At 46.0% G+C, this 23,351-nt stretch overlaps 1 protein-coding gene across 1 annotated transcript in view; it reads right to left on the bottom strand.

The window, feature by feature from the left end:
- Positions 1-411: 411 nt before the first annotated feature.
- The window catches only part of RNF141 (ring finger protein 141), a 41,252-nt gene continuing 18,312 nt past the window's right edge, over positions 412-23,351 (bottom strand). Inside the window, exons 3-6 of the mRNA XM_082270872.1 lie at positions 20,951-21,059; positions 16,172-16,356; positions 10,026-10,133; positions 412-811 (exon numbers count right to left, since the gene is read on the bottom strand). Coding sequence (XP_082126998.1) covers positions 655-811; positions 10,026-10,133; positions 16,172-16,356; positions 20,951-21,059 — 559 coding nt within the window. The 3' untranslated portion in view covers positions 412-654. The remainder of the gene's footprint in view (positions 812-10,025; positions 10,134-16,171; positions 16,357-20,950; positions 21,060-23,351) is intronic.

Genomic DNA, 23,351 nt, shown 5'->3' with positions numbered 1-23,351 from the left:
GGTCCTCTTTCAGGGGAGCAGGTGAGGTTGGGTCCTCTTTCAGGGGAGCAGGTGAGGTTGGGTCCTCTTTCAGGGGAGCAGGTGAGGTTGGGTCCTCTTTCAGGGGAGCAGGTGAGGTTGGGTCCTCTTTCAGGGGAGCAGGTGAGGTTGGGTCCTCTTTCAGGGGAGCAGGTGAGGTTGGGTCCTCTTTCAGGGGAGCAGGTGAGGTTGGGTCCTCTTTCAGGGGAGCAGGTGAGGTTGGGTCCTCTTTCAGGGGAGCAGGTGAGGTTAGGTCCTCTTTCAGGGGAGCAGGTGAGGTTAGGTCCTCTTTCAGGGGAGCAGGTGAGGTTGGGTCCTCTTTCAGTCGGCTCCACCATGAACATCTGAAACACTCGCACACCAACACACACGCACACAAAGTCCTAGTATAGCAGTAGTGTCTTGCAACCGTTGTTAAAGTCAGAAGTCTCTTGCCCCGCCGCATGAAATGAATGGAGATGCTTTTGGAGACGGCAAGATATTCTTTTTTTTTTTTTTTTTTAACGGTTAATGTCCACGCATTGTCTGAATGAGAGCTCCATTCACCTGAAGATGAACGTCATTCGCGCAGGAAAGGCCGAGCGGAAGGAGCGTTCAATACTCGCCTCGGCAATAGCTGTAAAAGTCCGCCGGCAGTCAGAACAAAGTGTCATTGGGCTGCCCCACCTCATCCGCCAGGTTCAGTATGTAGCTGGCCACGTCCTCTTTAGTCGGGGCTTCCGACACCACCCAGGAGTCATTCATTCCGGTCACCTGCAGGCGGCAGATTGGACAGTTGCGGTTCCGGTCGCTCCTGTTGAGGAAGATTAAGCAAATAGATTTGCATTAGGCCAAGGGAAATACTGGCTTTTTTTGTTTATAGTCATCTAATACATTGCATCTGCTACAAGAGTGTGCAGGGGGGATATGATCACCATGTATAAATACATAAGGGGGATATGATCACCGTGTATAAATACATAAGGGGGGGGGATATGATCACCATGTATAAATACATAAGGGGGGGGGGGGATATGATCACCATGTATAAATACATAAGGGGGGGATATGATCACCATGTATAAATACATAAGGGGGGGGGGGATATGATCACCATGTATAAATACATAAGGGGGAGGGGATATGATCACCATGTATAAATACATAAGGGGGAGGGGATATGATCACCATGTATAAATACATAAGGGGGGGATATGATCTCCATGTATAAAAACATAAGGGGGATATGATCTCCATGTATAAATACATAAGGGGGGATATGATCACCATGTATAAATACATAAGGGGGGATATGATCACCATGTATAAATACATAAGGGGGGGGGGGATATGATCACCATGTATAAATACATAAGGGGGGGATATGATCACCATGTATAAATACATAAGGGGGGGATATGATCACCATGTATAAATACATAAGGGGGGGATATGATCACCATGTATAAATACATAAGGGGGGGATATGATCACCATGTATAAATACATAAGGGGGGATATGATCACCATGTATAAATACATAAGGGGGGATATGATCACCATGTATAAATACATAAGGGGGGATATGATCACCATGTATAAATACATAAGGGGGGATATGATCTCCATGTATAAAAACATAAGGGGGGATATGATCACCATGTATAAATACATAAGGGGGGATATGATCACCATGTATAAATACATAAGGGGGGTAATGATCTCCATGTATAAATACATAAGGGGAGATATGATCGCCATGTATAAATACATAAGGGGGGATATGATCTCCATGTATAAATACATAAGGGGGGATATGATCACCATGTATAAATACATAAGGGGGATATGATCACCGTGTATAAATACATAAGGGGGGGGGATATGATCACCATGTATAAATACATAAGGGGGGGATATGATCACCATGTATAAATACATAAGGGGGGGATATGATCACCATGTATAAATACATAAGGGGGGGGGGGGATATGATCACCATGTATAAATACATAAGGGGGAGGGGATATGATCACCATGTATAAATACATAAGGGGGAGGGGATATGATCACCATGTATAAATACATAAGGGGGGGATATGATCTCCATGTATAAAAACATAAGGGGGATATGATCTCCATGTATAAATACATAAGGGGGGATATGATCACCATGTATAAATACATAAGGGGGGATATGATCACCATGTATAAATACATAAGGGGGGGGGGGATATGATCACCATGTATAAATACATAAGGGGGGGGGGGATATGATCACCATGTATAAATACATAAGGGGGGGATATGATCACCATGTATAAATACATAAGGGGGGGATATGATCACCATGTATAAATACATAAGGGGGGGATATGATCACCATGTATAAATACATAAGGGGGGGATATGATCACCATGTATAAATACATAAGGGGGGATATGATCACCATGTATAAATACATAAGGGGGGATATGATCTCCATGTATAAAAACATAAGGGGGGATATGATCACCATGTATAAATACATAAGGGGGGATATGATCACCATGTATAAATACATAAGGGGGGTAATGATCTCCATGTATAAATACATAAGGGGAGATATGATCGCCATGTATAAATACATAAGGGGGGATATGATCTCCATGTATAAATACATAAGGGGGGGATATGATCGCCATGTATAAATACATAAGGGGGGGGATATGATCTCCATGTATAATACATAAGGGGGGGGGATATGATCACCATGTATAAATACATAAGGGGGGATATGATCACCATGTATAAATACATAAGGGGGGGATATGATCTCCATGTATAAAAACATAAGGGGGGATATGATCTCCATGTATAAATACATAAGGGGGGATATTATCTCCATGTATAAATACATAAGGGGGGGATATGATCTCCATGTATAAATACATAAGGGGGGGATATGATCTCCATGTATAAATACATAAGGGGGGGATATGATCTCCATGTATAAATACATAAGGGGAGATATGATCGCCATGTATAAATACATAAGGGGGGATATGATCTCCATGTATAAATACATAAGGGGGATATGATCACCATGTATATATACATAAGGGGGGATATGATCGCCATGTATAAATACATAAGGGGGGATATGATCACCATGTATAAATACATAAGGGGGGGGGATATGATCACCATGTATAATACATAAGGGGGGATATGATCACCATGTATAAATACATAAGGGGGTATGATCACCATGTATAAATACATAAGGGGTCCATATAGTGAACTTGGTGTTGAGTTTTTCACTTTAAGGTTATCACACAGAGGACAAGGGGTAACGCTTTACATCTAGAGGAAAGGAGATTTTGTCTCCAAATACGGAAAGGTTTCTTCATCGTAAGAGCTGTGATAATGTCTATATCCAATCATCAGCAGTAATTAGCACGGGTTTACAAAGGGACGTTCTTGTCAGACCAGTCTGTTAACATTCTACGAGGAGGTGAGCAGCGATATAGATAGGGGGAGACCTGTGGATGTGGTGTATCCAGATTTTGCTAAGGCATTCGATACAGTCCCCCACAAACGCTTAATCTACAAACTAAGGTCTGCAGGCATAGATCACAAGGTTTGTTCTTGGATAGAAAATTGGCTATATGGACGTGTCCAAAGGGTGGTGATAAATAATGCGTACTCGGACTGGTCTGGAGCGGTAAGTGGGGTACCCAAAGGCTCTGTTCTGGGACCAATTCTGTTCAAATTATTCATAACTAACAGAGGACGGGATCAGTAGCTCAATCTCAGTTTTCGCAGATGACACAAAAATAAGTAGGGCAATAACTTCTCAACAAGATAGACATTTTACAGAATGACCTGAACAAAAAACAACAGAGTGGGCAACTACATGGCAAATGAGGTTTAATGTAGAGAAATGTAAGGTATTGCACTTGGGGACTAAAAACAAACGCAAACTACTCACTAGGGGGGCAATCTCTGGAGGAATCAAGGATGGAGAAAGATCTGGGGGTCCTAGTGGAAGATAGACTTAGTAATAGCATGCAATGTCAAGTGGCAGCTGCCAAAGCCGGCAGAATATTAGCATGCATAAAGAAAGGGATGTATTCCAGAGATAAGACTATAATCCTTCCACTTTATAAAACTCTGGTCCGACCGCATCTGGAGTATTCTGTCCAGTTCTGGTCGCCGGTCCTCAGAAGGGATGTGCTGGAACTAGAGAGAGCCCAGAGAAGGGCAACTAAACTAAACTAATTAGGGGATTGGAGGACCTAAATTATGAGGAGTGATTACAAGCACTTATTTTATTCTCCCTGGAGAGGAGATGCCTGAGAGGGGAAACAATAGCGATTTACAAATACCTCAAGTTTAGAGGAGAGGCAGTTTAACCTTAAGCTGCGTACGGGGTTTTTCAATGTCAGGACGGTAAGAATGTGGAACTCTCTTCCACAATTGGTGGTATCAGCGGGGAATAGCGATAGTTTTAAAAGACTCTTGGACGTGCATCTCAAAGAACACAACATTCAGGGATATGGGAAATGAATATTGTATACTGACATAAACACACACACACCTACACAGGTTGAACTGGATGGACTGTTGTCTTTATTCAACCTCAACTACTATGTAACTATGTGGAATAGACTCCCTCCAGAGGTGGTTCTGGCCAGCTCACTAGATTGCTTTAAAAAAGTCTGGATTCTTTCCTAGGTGTACATAATATAACTGGGTACTAATATTTATAGGTAAACTTGATCCAGGGAATATCTGAATGCCTCTCGGGGGATCAGGAAGGAATTTTTCCCCTGCTGTAGTAAATTGGATCATACTTTGCTGGGGTTTTTCGCCTTCCTCTGGATCAACTGTGGATATAGGATTGTGTATATGGGATTGTATGGTTGGGTTTTCTTTACTGTTTTTTGTTTTTTATTGGTTGAGCCAGATGGACTTGTGTCTTTTTCCAACCCAACTATGTAACTTTGTAACAAATGCATCTATACAAAAAAAAAAAGAAAATGCAAAAAAATAATAGGACATAGAAATATGAACATTATACAGCCATTGCTTTACCGCTATACCAAGCTTAAAGCGTGTAAAGGAAACTTCATTTTAATAAAAATAAACATCTCTATACTTACCTGCTCTGTGCAATGAAACCCCGAACCTCCTCTTCCCGGGTCCCCTGCCAGGGCTCCTGGCCCCCTCCTATCTGCTGAGTAACGGCTTCCCATGGGGGCATTCGTGCATGCTCGATAATGTGCCCCGCTGCTGCATCTATTGACACAGACCGCAAGATTCGGTCCTGCCTTCCACTCCCTCGTCACTATCTTTGATTGACAGCACTGGGAGCCAATGGCTTCCGGGGCCCCAGCAAAGCCAACAAGACCCGGAAGTGCAATGAGAAAAGAGCTGCAGACATGCACCATGCTGGATCGAATGTGAGCTCAGGTAAGTAAAAGGGGGTGAGGGGCAACATTCGATGCCCAAAAGCGGAGTTCCAGTCTGGAGAATAAAATAATTAAAAGTCAGCAGCTACACATACCGTAGCTGCTGACTTTTAATATAAGGACACTTACCTGGCCAGGAATCCAGAGATATTGGCACCCAAAGCCGATGGAAACTGGCAGTGAAGCCTTTAGGCTTCACAGGCGGTTTCCAACTGAGCATGCGCGAGTCGCGCTGCGCTTTCTGAATGGTCCTGCCGTCTCCTGGGACACACACAGGGGGAAGGAGGAGGGGCCGGACAGGACGCAGATCGCTGGGCATCAATCTTACCAGGTAGTGGGAGCGGGTACCTGTCTCCCCCCAGTTGTGCAAACAAGCGGAGCTCCCCTTTTGGGTGGAGCTCCGCTTTAATGCAAGGAATGCATTAAAGCGGAGTTCCAGCCATTTTTTTGAAGATCCAAACACTCTCATGCCCACCCTGGGTGCTGTAATACATGGCAATTATCTTTTTATTTGTACATACCTTTTATACCGTTTCTTCTCCAGCACTTCCGGCTGTGGCCGCCTAGGCAATTACATCACTAGGCGATTTACAAGGGCTTCTGGGATAGCGGGGTCATGTATCCCGGGAGTCCTTGCAAATTGCCTAGTGAAGAAATCTTGCATTATTTCTGGACCGGAAATGACGCGAATGGATGTCATGATTGACAGGTTGCTATAGCAATGGGGTCAAAGAAAAAACATCAGAGGCCTCAAAAAAAGACCTTCGAAAGAGTAGTCTACACAAACTCACCTGTCCCACGGTCCAGCGATTTGGCCACCTGAACCCTCAGTTCTCTCCCTCTCCTCGGCATTACAAGTGTGGGCACCCGGCTGTGACAACTTGAGGCTTCACAACCGGGCGCGAATTGCACTGAACCTCCTTAAAGCGGAGTTCCGGGCAGAGAAACGTTTTTTTGTTGAACATACCCCCGGGACAGTCAGGGCTAGCACATTCCACAATGGCTAGCCTCTGATCTGTCCCGGTTCGCACTTACCTTTTAGAAGAAATACTTACTTAGAAATTTTCTTCCACAGCGTTTCCATCTCGGTTGTGGGCAGCTGAAGCCGGCGCGGTCCTCTTCTCTGTCTTCTTCCGCGTCTTCGTGTCCCAGAATGCACTGCACCGGCCCCTCTCGTCACTTCCGGCGCGGCGCCGCATTCCTAAACAGCTTCTGGGCATGCCCAGAAGCTGTTTAGCAGGGGAATGCGGCGTCGCCCGGAAATGACGAGTGGGGCCGGTGCGGCGCATTGATTCCTGGGAGCTATGACGTTTAGCTCCCAGGAATCATCGCGAGGCAGGAAGTGAAGGGGTGAGCCGCGGCGCTGGAGGAGGAAGCTGTCATAGGTGAGTATTTACGATCGTCAATAAAAAGGTGAGTAAACAAAAAAAAAAAAAATAACTATCCAATTCCTTTTCAGGTGCGGCATACCTAGCGGAGGGGCACAAAAAAAAAAAATCTTTTTTGTGCCCGGAACTCCGCTTTAATGGTCGGGCAATCGGGGAGGGGAAGAGAAGAACTTCCGCTCGGATCGCCTAGGCCATTGATAAAGAACCTTGGCACCCCAGATGTTTTGGAACTACATTTCCCATGATGCTCAACTACACTGCAGAGTGCATGAGCATCATGGAAAATGTAGTTCCAAAACATCTGGGGTGCCAAGGTTCACCATCACTGTCCTAGGCAGTCTAAACAGAAGCGGGAGCGGGTATCTGTCAAAACTAGGTACCCCCCCAAAAAAATGACATGCCAAATGTGGCATAGGAGGAGGGAGCAGTGCTTAAAGCAGAACTTTCCCTTTTGGGTGGAGCTCTGCTTTAACTGTTTTCCGACCCGCTCTGGTCTGGTTTGGTGATCCGGCTCCCCTGTGTCAGCCAGCAGCGGCGGTTGCAGAGGAGAGAAGGGAGCGCCAGCAACAGCTTTACAATGGGAGTCTTTTAGGGGATGTCATCTTTACCGACTTTCACAGCGCCATCTCCATTCCCCTACAGCCGCCGCTGGATGACACAGGGGGATCACGTGACCAGACAGGAGCGGATGAAAATAGGCAAGTATATAGTCTTTTTTACACTTGCTAGTCAGCTTTTTTACACTGGTTTGATGTTTACACTGTTTTAAATTTTTTTTTAACACTTTTATTGCTGTCACAAGGAATGTAAACATCCTTTGTGACAGCAATAGGGACATGACAGGTACCCTTTATGGAGCAAGGCCGATATATCGAGGGCCGATATGCACTTTCCCCGATATATCAGAATCGGCCCCGGAGGTTACCGATATTGTCGTGATGGCATTGCGTATGTTGCGCCAATGCGCCTCCGCGCCCTGGCACAGCTTCTGCCTTCTTAGGCCACCTCCCTCAGCCTCGTCTGGAGTCGGGGAGTCTTGGGACAGTGAGTGTACAGTGCACACAGCGTGTTTAACACAGCCGCCACATACATACATACATACATACATACATACACCCATAGGCCTATACCAGCCACCCACCAAAGGGTACCAGCCAGCCACCCACCACAGGGTGCCAGCCAGCCAGTCACCCACCACAGGGTGCCAGCCAGCCAACCACCAAACAAACATGTTCAGTAACAGATTTGTGTCGAAAATTGTGTTTATTTTGCAAAACTTTAAATGTTCAAAATATCGGCCCATATCAGACGATACCGATATGCAATGGCCAAAATATCGGTATCGGCAACGAAAAACCGATATCGGTCGATCCCTAATACACACACATACATTTGTGTTAAGAGATATTATATATATATATATATATATATATATATATATATATATATATATATATATATATATATATATATATATATATATATATATATATATATATATATATATACATACATACACACACACATATATATATATATATATATATATATATATATATATATATATATATATATATATATATATATCTTTATCACATATATCATTTATATGTCTATGGACAAAGCAAATCCTTTTTGCAAGACATCAACGAAAGAAGGCCTTGTTTATGCTAAAAAATGATATTTGTATTACTTTGTTATTCTAAAGTGGAACTTTTTTAAAAACGAAAAAAGAGGGAACAGGGAAGATTTTTAATGCAGACGAGATATACTTTGGCTCTTCTGCATTAGCTCACTGTAGCAAATCGGCAATGCCGAAGCCGACCGAACTCCCACACATGAGTTACGTTTTATGGGCCTGCCCACTGAAATCGGACAGCAACCGATACCCGGAAGCCAGCCACTCGAAGATGTCAGCGGCGGCTGGGAGCTCCAGAGGCCGCATCGCTGGAGCCAAGGTGAGCAGAGTTCCCTTTTAAGGAATAAAGGTATTACCAAATCAACAGGCCAATACAGGGCCGCTCCAGATGACGTCAGTGTGACGAAACGCGTAGGGAGGAGCCAAGCGTCATCACTTCACTTCCGGTTTTCGTCAGTGGAACGCAGGAAGAGTTCCGGACGCTACAAGGAACTATCATAACGCTGGTTACATGTTGTTTTAATGTAAATGTGATAACTACTTAATAAAGGATTATTCTTTAAGCATATTACGCTATGGGCATTATACTTTTATACCCCTGAGGAACCACCACCCGGATCGGCCACGGTAGAAGGAAGCAGCCAGGGATACCTGCATTTTAGGCTACCTACCCCTAATCAGGGGATCTACCTATGGTGAGTGTCCACCTTTAGGTGGGAAGACACAACTGCACTGCCGCACATCGGGTGCTGAGTCCTGGGACTGTGGGCTTCCCAAGTGTGCCGCAAACAAGGATTGCATTCACCTGGCCTAAGGCATTACTTAATGGACTGATATTTATTGCACTATTCTAAAAGATACCGCTATTGGGGTTTCCCTGTGGACCATTATTTATTGGCAACTAGAAAGTGGCTGTATGCACTTGCACTTGTGACTACTTACACATATATTTGTATCCAAGCACTTTTTGCACAGGGTTTAATATGTTTCCAAGCACTTTCTCATAATTGGTGTGTTCATTATATTAATTCACTTTATAAAGTTTATGTGATGTTTACACTGGTTTTCTCATCTCATGGTATATTATTAGTGGATAGGGGTCACCTATCCCCAGAAATTCTATCTGGGGGTATCACAGAAAAATTTTAGCACATCGACACTTTACAGCACTAGGCGGCGCCATTTGCACTATAGCACTTTTTTTCATTTCATGGATGCCACTTTGTAGTAGTTGTCTGGAGTGCGGGCAGCAGCCATATTTAATTTATTTTAATTTATTTACCTACTAATAATTTGAATGATCCCTTGCCACACAGGTTGGTCCATAGCGCGGGGTACCACCATATATACATTTTTGTCCATACAGAATTGTAAATATTTCTCTGGTCTGGATTATTATACACTCACTAAAGCTGAAGTAACTGGAAGCCAGAAAACAAACTTTCATCTCTGCTGAGTCAAAAAGGATTCCCGAATCTCTATGATGAGTGTAATATGATAAGAATTTCACCCATTACAGGGGGTCACGTGACAGGGCGCCTTACCATTTGTCAATACATTTCTGGCAGAAGCTGTGAGCGCAGGGCAGGATGAGGTCAGCGCGTCCGTCCATGCAGATGCAGCACTCTTCCTCGTCTGTAACTTGCTTCACTCTGCCACACAGGAAAAGCAAGGCCAGGTCATTAGATTGTATCAAACTACCACAGAATTTCAACATAACAGCAGCATGAACACAGGGCAGGAAACCTTTAACGATAATCTGCACAACCAATCTGCAAATGTGTGAAAAAATACTACAGTGTACGAGGTTTGTACCTACCTCAATATGCAAGTGAGCAAGTGGGCAAACTTGACAACCAGAATAATTAGTTGTCAGTAAAGGTCATGGCTGCTCTATGGGAAGATGAAGGGAATAAAGGATGTGACCACAGGCGGCTCCCTCCCACATGGACCACAGGAAGCCTCTTCTACCACCGAATCCCACATGGACCAAAGTAGGCCCCCCGCTACCTCCGCATCCCACATGGACCACAGGAAGCCCGCTCCTACTGCCATATTACATATAGACCGCAGGAAGCCCTGTCCTACCACCGTATTCCACATAGACCGCAGGAAGCCCCATCCTACCACCGTATTCCACATAGACTGCAGGAAGCCCCATCCTACCACCATATTCCACATAGACTGCAGGAAGCCCCATCCTACCACCATATTCCACATAGACCGCAGGAAGCCCCATCCTACCACCGTATTCCACATAGACCGCAGGAAGCCCCATCCTACCACTGTATTCCACATAGACCGCAGGAAGCCCCATCCTACCACCGTATTCCACATAGACCGCAGGAAGCCCCATCCTACCACCATATTCCACATAGACCGCAGGAAGCCCCATCCTACCACCGTATTCCACATAGACCGCAGGAAGCCCCATCCTACCACTGTATTCCACATAGACCGCAGGAAGCCCCATCCTACCACCGTATTCCACATAGACCGCAGGAAGCCCCATCCTACCACCGTATTCCACATAGACCGCAGGAAGCCCCATCCTACCACGGTATTCCACATAGACCGCAGGAAGCCCCATCCTACCACCGTATTCCACATAGACTGCAGGAAGCCCCATCCTACCACCGTATTCCACATAGACCGCAGGAAGCCCCATCCTACCACCGTATTCCACATAGACCGCAGGAAGCCCCATCCTACCACCGTATTCCACATAGACCGCAGGAAGCCCCATCCTACCACTGTATTCCACATAGACCGCAGGAAGCCCCGTCCCACCACCGCATCCTACATAGACCAAAAGGAAGCCCCCTCCTACCAGAGCATCCCACATGGACAACAGGAAGCCCCATTTTACCACCGCATCCCACATGGACCACAGGAAAACCCCTCATAACCACTGCATCCCACATGGACTACTGACTCCTAACCACTGCAACCTACATGCACCACAGGAAGCCCCCTCCTACCACCGCATCCCACATGGACTGCAGGAAACCCCGTCCTACCACCACATCCCACATGGACTGCAGGAAGCCCCGTCCTACCACAGCATCCCACAGACTGCAGGAAGCCCCGTCCTACAACCCCATCCCACATGGACCACAGGAAGCCCCATCTTATTCACCGACTAAATGTGAGTGTAATACTGCTGCACATACTTCAATAAATGTCTTGCTGCACTTAGAAGGTGCTGCGCTGTCTTCCCTCTTGTCCCTTCCTACCACCGCATCCCACATGGACCACAGGAAGCCCCTTCCTACCACCGCATCCCACATGGACCACAGGAAGCCCCCTCTTACCACTGCATTCCACATGGACCACAGGAAGCCCCCTCTTACCACTGCATTCCACATGGACCACAGGAAGCCCCTTCCTATCACCGCATCCCACATGGACCACAAGAAGTCCCCTCCCATCAACGCATCCTACATGGACCACAGAAAGTCTCCTCCCTCTACCGCATTCCAAATGGACCACAGGTAGACCCCTCCCACCACCAAAACCCACATGGACCAAAGGTAGACCCCCTCCCTACACTGCTATCTGCATGAAATTATGCAATGCATGTTCAGGGAGCTCGGGTGAGGGCCTAAAAGGACTGACCACTTACAGTATGTGACAACCAGACTGTACAATCTCCAAACACTATGCAGTGCATGTGCCTATATAATAATCAATTTTTATGAATATCTAATTAGGTAAGACCAACCCCCACACCCCCCCCCCTCCACCACCACCACCCCCTTTCTCCCCCGCACGCCTTCCAGAAACTTCAGCTATGGGCAGCCCTGTGTCGGTCTGCTTCCTTGATGTTTGTATTAGGGAGGAATATCTCTAGTGGTTTTGTGTTCACGTTGAAAGGCTGCCAGGAAAAAAAGCTCTTGTAAAGAAAAATCTCCCATGGGACGCTGTGTAAATATGTGAAGCTCGGCTCCGGGCCGAATCGGTTTCCTTTTGGTTCTTTTTTCTCAATTTAGATGGAAGTGTCAGATTAGCTCTCATTAATTGTCATTGACTGGAAACTGCAGGATGAGAGGATTATCCCCCCTCCAGAGCCCCCTCTGTCCTGTACTATAACCCAAATTGGTGTAGAACAACTCTCCTATAAATCAACAGTGCAAAATTACAAAACATATCTAATGAAATGTGCATCAAAAATATTACAAGGAATCTCTTCCAAAATTATAGTCCAACAAATGTCCACATGTGCAACTGAATTATGTAAAATCGATAAATCTTATCCAACTTCAACCAATGAAAATCACCATGGTGACACAAATGAATAAAGTAAATCCACCACCCGTGTAGATTAGCCCCTCACCTCACTGACATGACCCCTGCATTACCAGTAGGTCACACTTCGCAGTTTTCAATTTCTGGGGATGAAGCAAACAGCTAGCATTTCCCATACATGACGTCATCCCGCAGCCATCTCTGCATTAAACCATCTTGCCAGTGTCTGAAAGATGAGCGCAGGGCCGCTGATAGGTGGGGACCACCAGCCCTCTTGTAGGGGGCCCGAGCACACAGGTGGGCCCACACAGGGAGGACAACAAATACAGAAATCTTCCTCCAGCACCTGAATCTGATCTGTCCCTCTCCCTGCTATCAGCTTTTATCTGTTGAGAAAGAGACATCATCCCTCACTAATCCCCCTTCCTGTGTGACCCCCCTCGCAGCACTGGCTCTAATGTTATCTCTACTCAGAAGTTTATTGGTAACTTTGTTTCTCTCCCTTTGTCTCTCTGATCCAGGAGCTCCAACTGCCCAGCCTGTATATTTTTTTCATCCCATCTTCATTTTTATTTATTAACATAGTTTTTTTTTTAGATTTAGCAGGAATTATGTGAGTTGTGTTAAATTTGTGTCTGCTAATAGTGATTTTGTTGTAATGTTAGCGAAATATATCTTTAATATTCTCTTGGGGGGGCCCTGCCAGGTAGTCTGTACGGGGCCCCACGATTTCTAACAGCAGCCCTGGATGAGCGATTCACGGTCAGCTCTGCCAATACTGCTATTTCTTGTGAGTGCAATATTTATCCTTTATTAAAATGAGAGTTTCAAGCAGAGAGCACTATGGTTGTGTTCTTTTTCTTCCTGAATGTATGCTATTGGGATCCAAGATCCATCCATCCGAATAGGAGGCATTAAAAGATTGGAAATAATAGCGGTTTGCTTCATCCCCAGAGAGGGAAAACTGCATGGTGTGACCTACTGGTAATGCAGGAGTCATGTCAGTGAGGTGAGAGGCTAATCTACACGGGTGGCGGATTCGCTTTATAAATAGTGTCACCATGGTGATTTTCATTGGTTGAATTTGGATACGATTCATTAATTTCACATAATTCAGTTGCACAAGTGGACATTTATTGGACTAAAATTTTGGAAGAGATTCCTCATAATATTTTTGATGCAAATTTCACTTGATATATTTAATAATTTATTTCATGTACTTGTATAGCCCTGTCAATTTACACAGCGCTTTACATCTACATTGTACATTCACGTCAGTCCCTATCCTCAAGGATGTATATAGCAGACAGGACTCAAATCGCTGTGGCACCACATCCCAGTATAATATTGACAAAGGAAAGTAGGAGGAAGATGGGACTTTAACCACTTTGCAGCAGGCAGCCGCTCCTGCGTGAACCGTCGTAGGTATACGTCGGTCGCGTGCCTGCAGATAGCGGGGACCCCGATGCATGGGACAGATGGCTCAGATTGCCGTCTGACACCCGCAATCACTCCCCGCTGAGAGAGAAGAACGGTCGGCTGTTGTAAACACAGCCGACCATTCATCTCTCTGGAATGATCACAGAGCGCCTGTGATCCTTCTATATAGGATTTTAACCACTTTCCGGACCGTTTACTGAGCTGGTACTGCGGCAAAGTGGCTCGTTATCGTCCAGCGACGTAGACCTACGTCGCTGGACTCCTCCCCTTCTAGGCGGCGCGCGTGCGCCGCCGGAGGCTCGCTCCCACTGTATTCAGACACAGCGGGAGTCGGGCCAGGGGAGGAGAGGCGGTGATCCCCGCCGCTCTTCCCCGATCGTCGGGGATCGAGTGAGGAAATCCGCCCGCTTGTGTAAACAAAGCGGGCGGATCTCCTATGTGACAGGCAGGGACAGATTACAGGATTTAGCATAGCTGAACCTGCGATCTGTGCCTGTGTCACACAATCCCCTCCCCCCACACATGTCAGTAAGCACCAGGCATAAATTTAACCCCTTGATCACCAATAAAGTCAACCCCTTCCCTGCCAGTGTCATTATTGAACGGTCTCCCACTGTGAGAGAAGAACGGTCAGCTGTTGTAAACACAGCCGACCGTTCTTCTCCCTGGGAAGATCACAGAGCGCCTGTGATCCTTCTATATAGGATCACATGTCTCTATGGTCATTTCAGAAGCCACACCCCCCACAGTTAGAATCACTCCCCTAGGCTCACATTTAATGTGTGCAACCAAAGCCCTGTTTTTAACGCATACTGTTAGACAAGTCAATTCGGTTGGTCGCTGGCTGGTTGGTAAGTTGTGACTGGAAATCTCTTCGTTTTTTTTTTTCATCACCTACAGGGTAAACCCTTTCCCTGCCAGTGTCATTATTACAGTAACAGTGCATATTTATAGCACTGATTACTGGAGTAATGTCACTGGTACCCCCAAAAGTGTAAAAAAATGTCAGTTAGGGGTCCGATCTGTCCGCCGCAATGTCGCAGTCCCGCAAAAAAAAAAAAAAAAAAAAAAAAATCGCAGATCGCCACCATTACTAGTAACAATAAAAATGACATAAATCTTTCCCGTAGTTAGTAGCTGCGATACCTTTTGCGCAAACCAATCAAAAATATGTAGCAGAAAACAAATCGGCCTAAAAATGTTAAAAAAATTAGATTTTTACATTTTTTTGGGGGGGGGGGATTTCATATAAAAAAAATTTGAAAAATTTTGTTATTTTTTCAAAATTGTCGCTCTTTTTTTGTTTATAGTGCAAAAAGTAAAAAAAAAAAAAAAAAAAAAAAGCTCTATTTGTGGGGGAAAAAAGGACAAATTTAATTTGGGTACAGCGTTGCACGACCGTGCAATTGTCCGTTAAATTAACGCAGTGCTGAATCGCAAAACATGACCTGGTCGGGAATGGGGTAAAATCTTCCGGTCTTCAAGCGGTTAAAAATACGCTCATTGAGAATTTGTTTTGTCAAAGACATGTAGCTAAATACATTTTGGCCTAAATATATGACAAAAATTGAATATATTGGATATTTTTTAACTGTCAAAGTAGAAAATGTCAATTTTTTCGCAAAATTTTTTCTCTTTTTTTATTAATATCGCAAAAAATAAAAAAAAAAATCGCACAGGTGATCAAATACCACCAAAAGAAAGCCCTGTTTGTGGGGAAAAAAAACGTAAATTTAGTTTGGGTACGTCGTTGCATGACCGCGCAATTGTCAGTTAAAGTCGCACAGTGCCAAGTTGCAAAAAGTGGCCTGGACGTAAAGCAGGAAAATCCTCCGGTGGTAAAGTGGTTAATGTGTTAATGTTTTTTTTTTTTAATAGATTGTCAGCTGTTTGTTTTGCGATGGTTGCCACCTCGAGATCATTTTCAAATCATTGCGCAAATGGTCGCTCTGATACAATGGAGGTGGGGGTGAGGGTGGGGGGGGAGGGGACGTCTACGTACTTCCCCATGAGGATGCTGGCATGGCAGGAAGACACAGATGAGAGGTTTTCAGCGTCCTCCTCGGCGGCCATGCTGCTCTGAGCGTAGACGTTGTCCGCGTGACTGGTGATGTCTTTGTAGAGCTGGATGAACTGGTAGAGGTTCATGATCCGGGACACTTCCACAATGCCGCTGGTTTTATTAATCTGCAACACAGATAACGATATGAACCAAATTTCCATCTGTTCAGACTTAGGCTCCATTCATAATTATGTGACTTCAAAGTCGCATGATTTCCAGTGCAACATTACAGCGCGATTTTGATCTGACTTCAGGCTCTCTGGCACGATGTCGCATCAAAGTAGTGCAGGAACCTTTTCTAAACACAATAGGCTAGGTGGGACTTTAAGTGAGACCCCAGCAGGTAGTGCCCGATGTCTCCATCCCTGTATCAAGAAAACCTTTTCTAAGTCGCACAGATACGAACGGGTGCAGATGAAAACAAACATGGGCTGAGATTTGTATAGCGATTTTATGTTTTCAAAGTCACATAACCAGTCGCAACAAGTGTGAATGGAGCCTAAAGGCCCCTTTCACACATTTTTGCAACTTGGATTCTAAATTGTGAGACCCTCCCAGTCGCAGGACATGTAAAATTCAATGTATATCTAGAAAAGCTGCTCCTACTAACACTAATGAAGTCACTGCGACTTCAGAAAAAGGTGCCTGCACTAATTGGGTTCAACTTTTGATGCGACTTTGGTCCAGAGAACGTAAAGTCAGATCAAAGTGGCACCAGAAGTCGCACTGTAAAGTCACAATGCAAGTCGCACGACTTAGTTGTCTTGTCTCACAAGTGTGAATGGAGCCTTAAGCCCCGTACAAACGTACCAATTGTCGGCCGAACGATCGGCCGTCTTTTGTCCAGTGTTGTTTGTTGGTTGAAAAGTGCTCAAAACTGCACACTAATTTTGTCGGCCAACAACAACCAACTTCAGAAGTGATGGTTGACTTTCAGTGTGTTTTTTCTTCTCTGAGCATGCCCAGTCTTGCTCATCTGGCTTTTGTCGGCCGAATTCTGTACTGACTGACGAACAATCGGCCGTTGTGGTGACGGCCAACAAAAATTTTATAGCCTGCAGACCAGATTTTGTTTGGCCGAAAAGTCGCAGTCAGTTGTCGGAAGCATCATACTAACAAGCTGACAATCGGCCGATCGGACGTTGGCCGAATATTTACGGCCGACAATCGGTACATGTGTACGGGGCTTTAGAGTCACAAATTCATACATTCCATTACCTCTAAAAGGTGTGTGAGAAAATCCACCCCGTATTTACCTTAAAGAAGCTGAAATTCGGGAATTATGAGAGCCATTTCCGTCAACGGTCTAATCTCATACCATTAGCACACTCCCAGCTCTGGAGTCTGTGTAACAATATTAAAATCTAGAACTCCCCAACTGTCCACATACAGCTTAGCTACAGTGCTGTGAAAAAGTATTCATACCCCCGGAAATTTTCCACATTTTGTCGTCATGTTACAACCAAAATTGTAAATGTATTTTATTGGGATTTTATGTGATAGACCGACACAAAGTGACACATAATTGTAAAGTGAAAGGAAAATGATAAATGGTTTTCAAAATATTTTACAAATAAATCTGTGAGAAGTGGGGGGTGCATTTGTATTCACCCCCCTGAGTCAATACTTTGTAGAACCGCCTTTCCCTGCAATTACAGCTGCAAGTCTTTTTGGGGATGTCTCTACCAGCTTTGCACATCTAGAGAGGAACATTTTTGCCAATTTTTCTTTGCAAAATATCTCAAGCTCTGTCAGATTGGATGGAGAGCATCTGTGAACAACAATTTTCAAGTCTTGCCACAGATTCTCAATGTGATTTAGGTCTGGACTTTGACTGGGCCATTCTACCACATGAATATGCTTTGATCTAAACCATGGGTGTCCAACCTTTTGGCTTCTCTGGGCCACATTGAGTGTAGAGAAATTTTCTCGGGCCGCATATAAAATATAAACTATAGTTAAGGTTTATAAGTAATAAAATGCCCCCGCTCCCTTCCCTTCCCGCTAAGCCCCCCACTCTAATTTAATACAACTAGAGGATGATCAAATGAAATGGAATCAGTATACAGAGGTTTACTTCTTCTAAAAGATAATAAAGGAACACTCTAACCACCATGACCACTTCAGTGATTTGAAGTGGTCATGGTGGTAGGAGTCAGAAACACTGCACATGCTCGTCCACCGCCCCCCCCCCCCCCCCCCCCTCTGAGGCAGCCTCTGCCTACCGTTAGTTGGAAGCCGCTGTGGCCGTGCCCCGACCCGACTTCCTTTCTCCCCAGCAAAAAAAATAAAATTGTCAGGGGGCAGTGGGCCGCATTGCCTGCGGTTCCGGGCCGCAGGTTGGACATGCCTGATCTAAACCATTCCATTGTAGCCCTGGCTGGATGTTTCGGGTCATTGTTCTGCTGGAAGGGGAACCTCTGCCCCAGTCTCAAGTCTTTTGCAGACTCTACCAGGTTTTCTTCTAAGATTGCCCTGTATTTGGCTCCATCCATCTTCCCATCAGCTCGGACCAGCTTCCCTGTCCCTGCTGAAGAAAAGCATCCCCACAACACGATGCTGCCACCACCATGTTTCACGGTGGGGATAGAGTGTTCAGGGTGATGTGCAGTGTTAGTTTTCCCCCACACAAAGCATTTTACTTTTATGCCAAAAAGTAAAATTTTGGTCTCATTTGACCAGAGCACCTTCTTCCACAGGTTTGCTGTGTCCCCCACATGGCTTCTCACAAACTACAAATAGGACTTCTTATGGCTTTCTTCTTGCCACTCTTCCATAAAGGGCAGATTTGTGGAGCGCCGACTAATAGTTGTCCTGTGGACAGATTCTTCCACCTGAGCTGTGAATCTCTGCAGCTCCTCCAGAGTTACCATGGGCCTCTTGGCTGCTTCTCTGATGAATGTTCTCCTTGCCCGGCCGGTCAGTTTAGGTGGACGGCCATGTCTTGGTAGGGTTGCAGTTGGGCCATACTCTTTCTATTTTCGGATGATGGATTGAACAGTTCTCCGTGAGATGTTCAAAGCTTGGGATATTTTTTTTTTTTTTTTTTTTTTTTATAACCCAACCCTGCTTTACACTTCTCCACAACTTTATCTCTGACCTGTCTGGTGTGTTTCTTTGTCTTCATGATGCTGTTTGCTCACTAAAGTTCTCCAACAAACCTCTCAGGGCTTCACAGAACAGTTGTATTTATACTGAGACTAAAATACACACAGGTGGACTATACTTACTAATTAGGTGACTTCTGAAGGCGATTGGTTCAACTAGATTTTAGTTAGGGGTATCAGAGTAAAGGGGGGTGAATACAAATGCACGCCACACTGTTCACATATTTGTAAAAATTTTGGAAAACCATTTAGCATTTTCCTTCCACTTCACAATTGTGTGCCACTTTGTGTCGGTTGATCACATAAAATCCCAATAAAATTAATTTACATTTTTGGTTGTAACATGACAAAATATGGAACATTTCAAGGGGTATGAATTAGTGATCAACCGTTATTGTTTTTTCATTGCCGATACCGTTGCTTTGGTCATCGCATATCGGTAGATATTTTCGTACATTTAAGAAAAAAATTATTTAATTTATTTTTTTCTTGACAGGTACTCTTGTGGAGGGATCTGGGGGTCTAAAAGACCCCAAACCCCAACTCTGCACTTAAAAGCATTCAAAACGCCAGGTTTGGCTGTTTTGAATGCGGTCCTTTTTTTGAATTTGGCGCAGAGTCCCCGGAAGTGATGTCATGACATCACTTCCGAGTTTTTACATGGAGACCAGATCAGAGCCGAATGTGGCTTTGTTCGGGTCTCCCCTTCGGCGGCCGTGCAGGCTGGTTGCCCGGGTCTCCCGGTGGGATGGAAGATCCGGGTGAGCCGCAGAAAGGGGGGGGGGGGTTGGACGTCCCCTCCCGCTCCTTGTAAAGACAGCCAAGCGTCTTCTCAGCCTCATCGGTTGTCATTACAAGACAGCCGACCGTCGGCTATGGACGCCGGTACCGGGGTGATGTCTCTAGCTGCAGCCATCACTCCGGTACAAGCACTTTCCCGAAATATCGGCAATATCGGTAACCTCAGGGGCCGATTCCGATATATCGGGGGAAAGTGCATATCGGCCCTCAATATATCGACTTTGCCGATAATCGGTCGATCCCTAGTGTGAATACTTTTTCAAGGCACTGTATGAAGCTCTGTTATGTCATGGTTGTGGACATTGGGCATTCCCAGCTGTCAAAATGAATTGAATTGAAATGCAATGCAGTGAATGAAAGGGGTGGGCCAGGGATGGGGAGGGAAGTCCTAGATCAGTGATGGCGAACCTTGGTACCCCAGATGTTTTAGAACTATATTTCCCATGATGCTCATGCATTCTGCAGTGTAGTGAGCATCATGGGAAATATAGTTCCAAAACATCTGGCGTGCCAAGGTTCGCCATCACTGTCCTAGATGATGCTAGACAACCCCAACCCAGGAAATGAGGCAGGGTTATTGACTTGCTGCAGTTTCTAGTGTACATTGTGAGAAGCTCACAGTGTGCAGTGAAATCAGAGGAAGCAATTTCAGTCCAGGAGAGGAGCCGCTAAAACTGTGCAAGACTGAAGGGGAGGGCGGAGGTGTGATGTAAGTATATCTGCATTGACAAGTACCGGGTTACCGGAATGTAGGCCAGGTTGCAGGAGAACATCAGTTTTCTGGAGTTGAATGACACAGAGCAGCACTTACCTTCGTACACAAAACACGAACAACTACTTTCCACAGAGCAGACGTGTCCGATCCTGGCTGCACTTCAAACAGGAGATGTTTGTCCTGTCCCGCTGCCAACCTGGCCGTCCTGGGACAAAGGAAATGAAATAATGGAGTCATTGCAGAGGAATCCCTCCGATAAACACAATGTCCTTATAACACTGTCCTCATCATACTGGTCACACGCCGTCCTTGCCACGTTGGCCCACACACACTCTGCCCTCTCCATGCTGGCCCACACACACTCTGCCCTCGCCACGCTGGCCCTGCACACACACTCTGCACTCGACACGCTGGCCCCCCACACACACACTGCCCTCGCCACGCTGGCCCACACACACACACACACACAGTGCCCTCGACACGCTGGCCCCATACACTCTGCCCCCGCCACAATGGCCCACACACTCTGCCCCCGCCACGCTGGCCCACACACTCTGCCCCCGCCACGCTGGCTCACACACTCTGCCCTCGCCACGCTGGCTCACACACTCTGCCCTCGCCACGCTGGCTCACACACTCTGCCCTCGCCACGCTGGCTCACACACTCTGCCCTCGCCACGCTGGCTCACACACTCTGCCCTCGCCACGCTGGCTCACACACTCTGCCCTCGACACGCTGGCTCACACACTCTGCCCTCGCCACGCTGGCCCACACACTCTGCCCTCGCCACGCTGGCCCACACACACACACACACACTTCTTCCCTCGCCACGCTGGCCCACACACACTTCTGCCCTCGCCACGCTGGCCCACACACACTTCTGCCCTCGCCACGCTGGCCCACACACACTTCTGCCCTCGCCACGCTGGCCCACACACACTTCTGCCCTCGCCACGCTGGCCCACACACACTTCTGCCCTCGCCACACTGGCCCACACACACTTCTGCCCTCGCCACACTGGCCCACACACACTCTGCCCTCGCCACACTGGCCCACACACTCTGCCCTCGCCACACTGGCCCACACACTCTGCCCTCGCCACACTGGCCCACACACTCTGCCCTCGCCACACTGGCCCACACACACACACACTTCTTCCCTCGCCACGCTGGCCCACACACACTTCTTCCCTCGCCATGCAGGCCCCACACACACACTCTGCCCTCCCCATACAGGCCACACTCTGTCATCATAAAATACACACACACATATACAATATATGAATTGCTTTTTCAACTTAAGCAATTATACATTTAATACTGAGAAATGTAAAAAAAAAAAAAAAAAAAAAAAAATGGGGTCCATAGGGGGAGCTGAACTAATTCTAAAAAATAAAAGTTTATCATGTGAAAGCATCCAGTCTATTAGTAAATCTGCTGCCATTTACAGTGTGACAGACAGAGGGTGATGCAAGGCTTGCGCTCCATGACCTGGAATACAATTCCTCAATGTGAAGACGCTCGGACAGCGGACTGAACCTGAATTTCAGGTTTCCTCTCAAGGCCCGTACACACGTACCGATCGTCGGCATACAAACGTCGGTGGACGAAGGATCTGCCGATTGTACGTGTGTTAGTATGGTGCCTCCGACAGATGTCTGCGCACAATCCGCGGACAAAAGTCTTTCGTGCAAACATGAAAATATTTGTATGCCGACACCAGAACGGACGATTGTTCGCCTGTCAGTACAGAATTCGGCCGACAGACCGCAGATTTGCAAGACTGGGCATGCTCAGAAAATAGAAAACACAGGGAAAGTTAACCATTACATGACATCACTTCTGCAGTCGGCAGACAAAATTCTTGTGCTGTCCTTGTGCTGTCTTTGCACTTTTCAGCAGACACCGACATCCCGGGGAGAAAAGAGGAACATTTGTAAGCCGACCATCGGTACGTGTGTACGGGGCTTCAGTCTGAATGATCCGCTCACGGATTAGACAGTCCGGCGCTCATTAGAGCAGACAGCTGCTGTTTGATGTGTACACAGCGAGAAAGTGACATCACACCGCATGACTCAGAGGAGTCATCTGAAGGGGAGTACAGTGTACACCTCTCCCCAGACACCCGGCACTCATGTGATCAGGAATGAGAGGATACATGGAGCGGACTCTGGAACCAAACACACAACTCCGAGGTCAGCCGTGTGCGAGAGATTAGAAGACTTTAGTACATGAATAGATGGAAGCCCCAACTGGATGATATATAATTTGCTAAAGCACTGTGCACTATGAACATTTTTTTCTTCCGTTTTACATAAAATCCTTGTTTTCATCACTTATTCATCCTTTGTTACATCTCAAGTGCTACTGATCTCCTGCAGCCTCTGTGCAGCCACTTCATGACTTCACGCACTGCCGTGGTGACTGCACGCCATTTCTCAGGGCGAGTAACGGCACTGAACTTTACCCATGTACTACATTTCAATAACATTTCAG

The sequence above is a fragment of the Pelophylax lessonae genome, assembly GCF_965119305.1.
Source record: "Pelophylax lessonae genome assembly, chromosome: 10".
Lineage (NCBI taxonomy): Eukaryota > Metazoa > Chordata > Amphibia > Anura > Ranidae > Pelophylax > Pelophylax lessonae.
This window is presented reverse-complemented; position numbering and strand designations above follow the sequence as displayed.